Below are 10129 nucleotides of genomic sequence, written 5' to 3'. Positions count from 1 at the left end.
TACCCTTCTGTCATTTTATTTCAGATTTCAAAAATACAGCACGCAGCAGTAAGTTACAGGACAGAAAAATGGCTTGTTCTGACAAAGTTACACTGAAGTACAGGGCTCCACTTTGGCAATTAGTTATTGTTGTTCAAATGGCCCAAGTCCTCATCTTGCATCAGTGCCAGACAGGCTTGACTGTCATACTCCCAGGACATCTCCAGATCCTTTCTGTAGCCAAATCAGACTCATAAAACAAGAGACAGGACCACTCCATCTAGGAAATCCCCTGCCTGCTGCTGGCTTGCTTCACCCACAGGTCAGGATCTACGACTTGTCAGAAACCTGACCAGGTCTCAGTTCTTGTCCAAGTCCGCTTTGCTCAAGCTCTGCTATAACTGACATATATTTAAATTCACTAGATCTGTGGTTGAAGGTCTCCACTAATTTGTAGGTCTCGGAACGATCCGTCGCATAGAAAAGCTGCACCTGATTCGCCAAGCACTGTGCTTCACGGACCACCTGCAAGTTAAAACAAAGAACTTGTTATTATCTGGTTTTGTTTTATTTGAGTATCCCGCTGAAAAACTCTTCAGCAGCTGAAAGGCTGCCGTCCTACTCATCAAACGACTCGATTCCAAGCCACCTTAGTTTTGCAAATCTCTTAACAAACCACCTCCCTCTTGTTCCTGACCTCCTTACACACTTTAGCACTGTGCCTACAAACTACTCTCCTGCTGAGCATACACCTCAGAGGTCAAAGATGTCTTTCATGATCCCTGCCCACTCTAGGGCACTGGAGATGCACCAAAGCCTCATCTTCCCCTTCTTACGGTTGACCTATTTGCAAAAATTGTCTACTCTGAGATACAACAGGGCAAATGCATTACCAATGACTCCTCTGTGCATAGTTTCAGAACTGGTTTAAGTAGGTCACTTAGAGGTGGGATGCTTCATTTCTTGTTCCACCAGTATAATCCCTAGTGCTATTAGTCCTAGTACCGTACTATTACAGATATGCAAATAACAGCACACCCACACATAGGGAAAATAGCGAAGGCACGCAGAAACCTAACACAAAGCTCTGGAGGTCTCCTGATTTGATGAGCAGTATTAAGCTTCACTGTTTTAACATGTTGGCAGGTAGCAAAAGCTTTCATTTAAATTTGCTCCCATTAGTAAGAAAACCAGAAGCGTTTCTATTTTTTTTTACAACAATCAACTATAATACCCAGAGTAAGGGGAAAAAAAAAGTATGTATGAGCTGAAATCATCACACAGCCAAAGACTTATTATTTCCTTGTAGCTTTCCCTAGTAATAAGTAGATTAGGTTAAAGAAATCTAGTAAGACCACTCTTTGTGAAAGGATCTTTTAAAGACTTGACTTTAATTTGGTTTTAATTCAAAATTATAGGAGGAGTTGCAGCATAAAATGAAGGAAGCCAATGAACAGATTTCTCCGATTTCTCTTACCAAGAACTTTGAGTCCATTTCTGCTGTCATTAGTACTATCCCTTTTTCCTTCTGCAGCTCAGGATAATGGTACAAGACCAACTGGCTAGGAGCAGTTTCACCTTGGGTCTGAAGGAGATAAAGAAACCTGTCAGTACCCCATAAAGAACTTCAGCGCTACTGCAGATTTTGAGGCTTGATTACAAAACTTTTGGGTATTAACTGCTACAGAGCTGTAATTTTTCAAGGCTTAAGGGTCAGTTCCAATTAGAAGTTCATTATTCCTGGTATTTAGAGAAAACAAGGGATTTGCAGAGTTAGGTTGGGTTTTTCCTTGACTAAAGACCATTTTGCATTTAAAATAATCTGCAATTTCCAGAAAGACATTTAATCTCATAGCATCTACTGGTATTTTAAGTAGTTTGCGCAAACAGTTCTAAAAAGTTTGGCTCTTGCTTCTATTTTGAGATTATTTGACTTCTTCCTCATTCTCCTTCAGATTAAAGAGACACTTAATACCCATAAATTTACTAATTTACCCATAATTAATTTACTAATTTACCCACAATTAATGGCAGTTTTTCCCTGATAGTAATTCTCAAGTTAAGCTAGCCAAACTGTTCATTAAACTATTTAGCAAATATTATATATTGTAATATGCTGATATTATATATTCCTGGATCTTAAGCCATTTTGGGACTTTTTATTTCAATCACTCACCTGAATGTTTATTAGGGAAGTGAAGTGCAATTCTGTTCCTGACCACTGGCCCACAAAGAACTCATAGCCTTCTTTTCTTGGCAAAGCATACAGAAACTACAGAGAAATGATAAAAAAAAAACAATTCTCCCTTTCATAGAACAAAATGATGCCCGTGTCATACTGGCCTCCAGCATAAATGCTTCAGCAAGAGAATCACAACAGAGGAAAGGGTTTGTTTGCCCCACCGCAAGTGATAGGACAGCAGGAACCAGATTTCAAAGCAGATCATAAATCAACGTTACCTTATCGGTATTCATTAGCAAATATGCTGGCACATATTTTTATCAGTATTATATGAGACAAAGGAGAGGACAGTGGAGAGCATTCAGACTCCAACCTTTTTGTTCACTTCTAGAAGGTTAACAGCAGAACAGATAGGACAAGAGGAAATGGGCTTAAGCTGCGCCAGGGGAGGTTTAGACTGGAAATTAGGAAAAATTTCTTTACGGAAAGGGTGGTCAGGCATTGGAACAGGCTGCCCAGAGAGGTGGTGGAGTCCCCATCCCTGGAGGCGTTTAAAAAACGGGTAGATGTGGCACTTCGGGATATGGTTTAGTCTGGTCTACCCTTGATTAGTCTAGAGTGGGCTTGGTAGTGTAGGTTAATGGTTGGACTGGATGATCTTAAAGGTCTTTTCCAACCTAGATGATTCTATGATTCTATGATTCTATAAATGGTCAAGCGTAAAGTAAGGAACATTCAGAGTTTTTAATCCTGTGATTTCACGAACTGTTCCAGAACAGGCAGCAAGTATTTTCTCGAGATTTCTCTAGAGATTTACAGTCTATTCAGCTCCATAGGCTAGAGACTTGCTCATTTTCCCACACCAAAGGAAAGGACAAGACAGGAGCAGAAAAACAAGCATGATACCTGACTAGATGCCAATGCACTGTACAGAAATACACTTAAACCTAAAAATAACTTTCCAAGCTCCAAGTAGCTTAGAAGTCAGATATATTTGATCTTGCTCTTGGCAAGTGTAATATACAGGACCAATCCATCAATCCAGTAGCGTCCACCATTCAGATCTACAAAAGCACTCAACGCAGCAAAGTCTGCTACTTTGTTTTCATAAAGGAGCGAAGCAATTAATTTCTGTCTCAGCACAGTGAAATTTGCACAAAGTCCATGCTTTGATGCACAAATTACTTTCAACAGAAAACAATACTAATCCAGCAGCATGTGATACAAAACTGCAGAATATATTCTTTACCTTGTTAGCTGTTCTGCTCTTTTGCAGTTTAACTTCTTCAGTGCAACAACCTGCTCATTCACACAGGAATCATCTAACTGAAGCTTACACGATACCCACCAACCCACATGAGAAACAGTGAACGCAAATCTTGGGAATCCACTCATTTCTGAAACAACCATATTAAGCATTTTCATTATTTTATGCTTTGTTGTGCTGGCATACACCTAAGACACAACCCACAGAGTATTTACTCTGTATCTGTAATAAAGGGTCCAACTACACCCAATTCCCCCCTTCCTTCCCCCGTCACAGCTGTTGAATTACGATGCTCTGCAACAGGACTTACACTACTCAATTTTGCAGTACCACAGTCTTTCTTGACAACTCACACTCCCATAGAGACAGAGGTGCATTATTTACACAGCATCCTGCCTGCCCAGTTTGGCTTCTGTGCAAATAAGTCATATTCACTTAACAATATTTACCTACCACAGATCACCAGCGTGGTGAAGAAAGCATGGCTATGCACATTTATGATCAGGAAACACAAGCTAATAGATGACAAGGTTCAGTTCGTTCTGTGCACAGAACCCCAACATACTGATTTCTTGCCTTTTTCTCTTTCAGATACTGCTGCCTATCTTCACTGCCAGTAAACAAACATAAAAAGAAAGAGGAGCAACTCACACCAGCCATAAGACAAGAGAATTCACTTTCTCCATGTACATGCAATGTAATGCCATGGTGACAGGTAGCTACAGCTAATAACAGTTGCCCCAGGTTAAAGCAAGGATGCTTTAAGCAATAAGGGAAGATATGTAGGAACAGCTGGCCTACGAGGCTTGGCTCTTTATAACACTGCATGGAAGAGATTTAACCACAAGACATCAATTAATGGGAATGGGAGGTAGGTAGCTAAATCTATTCCCTGAGAGATTTTGTGCTCTCATTACTAAACCCTACATCTCTTTTATCTAGGTATCTGATATCTAGATCAAGCTGTTTAATACATATGAATAGCCATTGCTTTTATATGAACACTAACACAAGTATTTGAACACCTGGATTTTACTAATAGAGCTGATGGAATGAGTCTGAATACAGGAGGGTCAGAAATTTATGAATTAGGCTTTAGAGAGGAGCAATGCACCACAGCTATTCATCCACACATTGCGAGCCTCTGCCATACGTACCGATGGACATTCCTGGGCTCTCTTCCACACTAAATCAAACTTCTCTGCCTTTGGGGAAGGAGAAAGAGAAATTAAAGTTTCATAACACAAACGTGGATGCACAGTTATTCAGAATCATCTCATTAACCTTTACAGGGTACCATTTCCATCTACAGAAGGTCTCACTGCAGGAACAGCTAACAATTAGTGCACGGAAAACTGTATTTAGTTCTTAGTTACCTAAATGTCATTGGTATCCTATTTTAACAATGCTGTCTCTAAGATGCAGCAGCAAACTCCTTGGATCCAAAGCTTTATTCCCTGGAGGTGGGGGGCCCACGCTTTAGGCTTACATTACGTCCTCATTCAGTAATAGCTCCACTGCATCATGTTGGTGTCAACAGTTGAGCAAGACATTATCATCCCTGGCTCCAAATTGTAGATTTTATATCATAGTCATCTGTTCTTCAGTATTAAAATGCAGCCTAGATATCTACTCAAATAACATACTTATTGCTTAGGTTTATATTAAAACAAACATACTTGGTCATCCCTGATGAAACCTGGCAGTCTCATTCACGTGTCCTCTGCATTCCCTCCAAACCTTTTGCCCGCTATTCTCTTCCCAGCACCGTATATTAATACCTACTCTAAGGTGTTCATGAAAGAAAACATAGCCCATTCATCAACATGAAATTCCTCCGTGTGTGCTTTTGAACAGTGGAGAATCATGCAAGGCCTTTCTTCCAGCCAACAAAAAGCTTCTGGCAAAAGACGTAGTTTCTTCCCCAAGTGACACCAGGAACTACTTCCTAATGTGCTAGGATCTGCTCTGCATTAAAGCCTTGAAAGCTCCCAAAGCTCCTCTAAAACAGTGCACCAAAGAACAGTGCCAGACCCACTAATGAAAGACCTACACCATCTTAACTGGAGTCCCTGGCTTTGGCCCTCTGCTACAGTAAATGTGCAATTCAAACTATTTTCACGGCATCCACGTGTTGGGAAAACTGAAACACAAAGCTGCTTGACTTCAAATCCCACATTGCCATTTTCAGAGTATACAGTACTTCATACATTTAGAATACAGCCTCCCATCACTTCAGTTGCAGCTCAAAGGGCCAAGTACAACTGCAAATCAGACCCCAGATCTAAATGAGGTTTCAAGAACTCAAGGAACACACAGTTCGTGCCCAGCTGTGAAAAGAGAGATTTAAAAGATCATGATCACACAGAGACTCTGCAGCAAAGAATAAAAAGAAATCCCCAAAGCGAAAAAAACTCCTTTAGCCTAACACAGATTAACAACAATAACATCTGGTAAAGTTATCAGGAATAAGAAATACGATCTTATCACAGGAAGCACCATGCAATCCCAGTCAAAGACAGTGCTGCCAATAATTTTAAATGTATGAAAGTAAGTCATAAGTGATTAGCCACGTGCAAGTTATTGGCCAAGTGCTCTAACACTTCCATATGAAACTTGAGTTAGCAGTCCATGCTGCAGGGAAAAGGGGAAAGAAACAAGCAACTCTGAAAAAGAAATGATGTGAAAATACAAATGCTACCTTAATAGATACTAGGGCCCTGCGAAGAGTACTGGATACCGGATACAAAAGGCGTGGAAATTCAAGCCATGTGTACAGAAGAAAAAAAAAAAAGTACTAGTATTCCTGAGACTGACGTAAGTGAAAAAAAAAAGGAATATGCATTTCTGGAAACAAAAGCCTTTATTTGGGGCAGTAAGATCATTCAATCTGGAAAGTAAGTTTGTTCTTGAAACCTCGTTTTCTTTCAATGATTGCTTTTAAAAGCAACAGAATCAGTTAGAAAGGAAAGCTTTGCACATTGGCCTTTCAAGAGCATAACTACAGGGGAACTACTTACAGGAATAACAGCATAAACAGTATCTTTTGCAGAAAAATACTGATTCCAAATCTGTAGGAAACAAAGGAGATGAGGTACAGTTAAAATCAAGCATCTAGCAGTAATATTAAATGCTTTAAAAAGAATTCCATTTGTCAACTAACCTTTGTAAGCACTTGAGAAGTCATTTTTCAATCAATCCTGACTAACTTTCCTGCTAATGGTAATGCAATACGCTTCTCCTAAGGTTCCAGAGTACTTGTACCAAATGACAGATTTCAACTAGTTAACAGAAAGGGCTCAGAGGTGGCTGAAGATTTACTAGACATCAGAAGTGCTTCTTACATTTTTCCCAACAATCACACTAATGATTTCTAGAGGCTTTGAGTTGTTGGGTTTGGGGTTTTTTTTAATAAAGAACAGACAAAACGTTTTCAACAGAAGGCAAGACTTTGCAGAATGCTCCTCTGTGTTCACAATCTTTTTTTCTCATCACAGCAGGATGGCAATACCAACATAAAAGCTCAAACAAAGTCCTTAACAAATGGACAAGTGCAAGCAAAAGCCCAGAGCCCAGAGTCACTCTTCCCCAGTCCTACACGACTAATGAGAATTGTCAGTAAAATGCTTAATCAATGAAACAGAAATAGTGGAACTCAAAGGAAGCTCATGAGTTATCAAACGTACTCCCTGCTATAACTAGTCACACACCATCCCCTGGAGAGCACTTAACGACTTCTGTAATGTTCTTGAGCTATCAGGAAAGCAGCTAGATTTCTGCTCTCTAAGAGTCATGCCGGAAGGCTCCTTCGTATGTGCTGCTCCCCTTAAATGACCATGCCTACATGAAGTTTCTTGGCATACAGTCTGATTAGGAAAAAAAAAAAACCAGATCCAACTCAAGCTACATCAGAAATGTGGAACAGATCTGACTTGTAACTAGATAAAAGGGAACACAGTGCAAAGCCAAGTAGATATTAGGGAGAATGACTTGATTCACACTGTTCTTCAAACAAACAGACCCACCCACCTCCTTCTTACTCTAACCATCTTTAGTATGGGTACAGAGACTCCCGAGCAACAGATAATGCAAGCAACAGTAGAAGATGGCAAAAGCTTTGTTTTTATTCCTGCAGAACAGAGGTAGCATAATCCACATGAGCTACTGCTAGGGTTTCCCTTTACCTGGCTTCAAACCTGACAGCTTACTGATGCCAATTCAACCGCTACACATTAAATGGCAACAGTAAGAATTACAACAGAGACAGTTTTTGAGTGATCAAGTCCAGATGTATTATTTATCAAGTGGGTACACCCTAGGTGGACTTACCTATATGGGGAAAACTTTATCTTCTACTATTGATATGCATATGAATGTGCTTTTTATAAATATACATCCATAGCCATGTTTTATTTTTCAGTCTAAGTAAAATTTCCATCCTCACACGTAGATTACTATCAAGCATAGATGCGGAGCAAATTTTATTCCGTTTGAATCCATCACCTGTTTTATCTCCTCTGATGATTTTTCTTTCACCATCTCAACATTAAGAATCGAATCAAGCGTCTGCAAGAGAAAGCATAAGGAATTTGGCATGATGACAGTTCTCTGATTCAAGTAAGAATCCAGAATGAATGGGTGCAATTTCAGAGAACAAAATCAAGCTCGAGGAACTTAATTCAATTTACAATGTGGACTTAGTCCTCTGAATTGCCAAAACGACTAGTAAATCATAAGCAGTAACACACTGAGAATTGGATTCACACACTGAGGCAGAACAGAAGAGATTTCTGTCAGGACACAGAACACACTTTGCTCCAGTTCTGCAGATCTCTGCTGAAGCTGCAAGAGGAGCTGCAGCCTTTCCCCTTCAGACACGTGCTTTGTTGGCAGATTTACACAGAAAGTTTGCCAAAATACAAAACTGTGAAAGAACAAAACCATTCTCTTGTCCCTCTGCTGGCTGACCTTTGGAAATATATTTACATGCTGGAAAGGGAGCTTAACCCTTTGAATTTATTACTGTCAGCATTCAGTACAGATCACCTCACTAGTAGGAACTTCCAGGATGTCAAGAGAGAAAGGACTGGATAACAAAAAACCAGACTGCTGGGAGTTTTAAGACTTGAACGTGATCTCAATAGTAAATGAGTATCTTATACTCAAGTGCAGTGTAAGGAACATCAGTTTTATCTCAAGAAGCTCTTGGCTGAAGCACTGATGGTAGCAATACAAGTTAATCCACATCCTCAATTTGCCAGCAAGTCCTCTCCTAACACTCAGGTTCATTTCTCTTACCTTATCTTTTGTGAAACCTCCCTTTGATGTCTTTGTGCCCAAGCCTTCTGCCTAGAAGAAAACATTCTTCTTTAGTTTTTATAGCTGATGCTTTAATACCATTTATTTGCCTTCCCTACCATGCATAACATGCCTGCTGACAAGATGTCCTGAGTACGAGCTCAAATTTAAGATACTTAAAGAGATTGCTGCAGTGCATTTTATTAAAATAAAATATTGATTTGGAGAATAAGAAGATGAGTAACAATGTGAACTATAAATTTCAAGATCAGAAAGGATTAAAGCAAACTATTATGCATTTTGGATCCAATATTATTGAACAGCTTGCTTTCATTCACTACAAAATGATAAATGCAAGATCATGTTACTCTATCTGGCCAAACTAATCTGGAACTAATTAAACACTTAAACAAGGCCTCAAGCACAGAATTTACAGGCTAAAAAAAAAATAGCAAAATAATATGCTGGAATACAGAACAGTATTTTTAGCCAGCAGTGTCAAATTCTGGGGCACCTTACTAACAGGAACGCTGTATATTTGTAGCATTATGCTGATATAATGTGACATTATAGCTTTAATAGACATGAATTACAAAGAAAATTGGCCTTGCCTTTTCCTCCATGCATCTGATAAATTCTCCTTGACTGGAATATCCCACTGGCTGCTTTTTCACTTCATTTCTTTTTTCCATACGGGATTCGAACACATCTGGACTGGATCTGAATCGGAAAAGGGACTATTGACAGTACTGGGTGATTAACACCATTTGGCCTTTTAAGATGTTCACTGTGGAGCTGATTCATGTTCTTAACTTAAAACTTTTAACTTCTTGTTAGTAAAACCTCTTATCAAGCTGGTCATGTTGGGGAGACGACTTTCTTGACTTGGTGGCAACAACGTAAGTGAATTTCAAGGCAGCATTTAGCCTAAACGAATTCATTTTCTCGTAAGGGCAGAAAGCTAAAAATAACCTCCCTCCTCCCCAGGAAACCCAGCTCCCCAAGCACCCCCTCTCCCCAAAACCGACCCGACCGCTGCCTCCTCCCTTCCCCTGGGGGCCGGGCCCCCCCGCACCTCCGCAGCTCCTGGATCTTGTGCCGGTACTTCCCGTAGAAGGGGTTCTCCTCCAGCGCCGCCTCGCCGGCCCCCGGCCCCGGCCCCGCCACCCCCCGGCACGGCGGGGCCAGCAGCCCCAGCGGACGGAGAGCGGCGCGGCTCCGCAGGGCCGCCCCCAGCCCCCAGGCCTGCACCAGCGGCCCCGCCATGGCGCCCGCTCCCTCCCGGTCCGTCCGCCAGAGCGCTCCGCCCGCCGCGCCGCCCCGCCCCGCCGTTCCGCCCCCGGAATGAAACGGCCGGAGACGCACGCTGAAAGTGAGTTTTTATTTAGGTAAATTAAAAGTCG

At 41.0% G+C, this 10129-nt stretch overlaps 1 protein-coding gene across 2 annotated transcripts; it reads right to left on the bottom strand.

Moving 5' to 3' along the window:
- On the bottom strand, positions 1–9992 carry ATPAF1 (ATP synthase mitochondrial F1 complex assembly factor 1). Of its 2 annotated transcripts, none has more exons than XM_075711576.1 (9): positions 9802–9992; positions 9338–9446; positions 8727–8777; positions 7932–7994; positions 6449–6499; positions 4586–4633; positions 2156–2251; positions 1457–1564; positions 1–504 (listed from the first exon to the last, which is right to left on the bottom strand). In XM_075711576.1, the coding sequence occupies exons 1-9, from the start codon at positions 9990–9992 to the stop codon at positions 310–312; spliced, it is 912 nt and encodes a 303-aa protein (XP_075567691.1). In that variant the 3' UTR covers positions 1–309. The 2 variants fall into 2 exon arrangements, with proteins under 2 accessions (XP_075567691.1, XP_075567692.1); XM_075711577.1 differs by having other exon boundaries at positions 9338–9653; positions 9802–9837.
- Between the last annotated feature and the right edge of the window lie 137 nt (positions 9993–10129).

This window comes from Pelecanus crispus, chromosome 5 (assembly GCF_030463565.1).
Source record: "Pelecanus crispus isolate bPelCri1 chromosome 5, bPelCri1.pri, whole genome shotgun sequence".
NCBI classification, from domain to species: Eukaryota; Metazoa; Chordata; class Aves; order Pelecaniformes; family Pelecanidae; genus Pelecanus; species Pelecanus crispus.
Note: the sequence above shows the minus strand (reverse complement) of the source record. Positions and strands in the feature narration are given on the sequence as shown.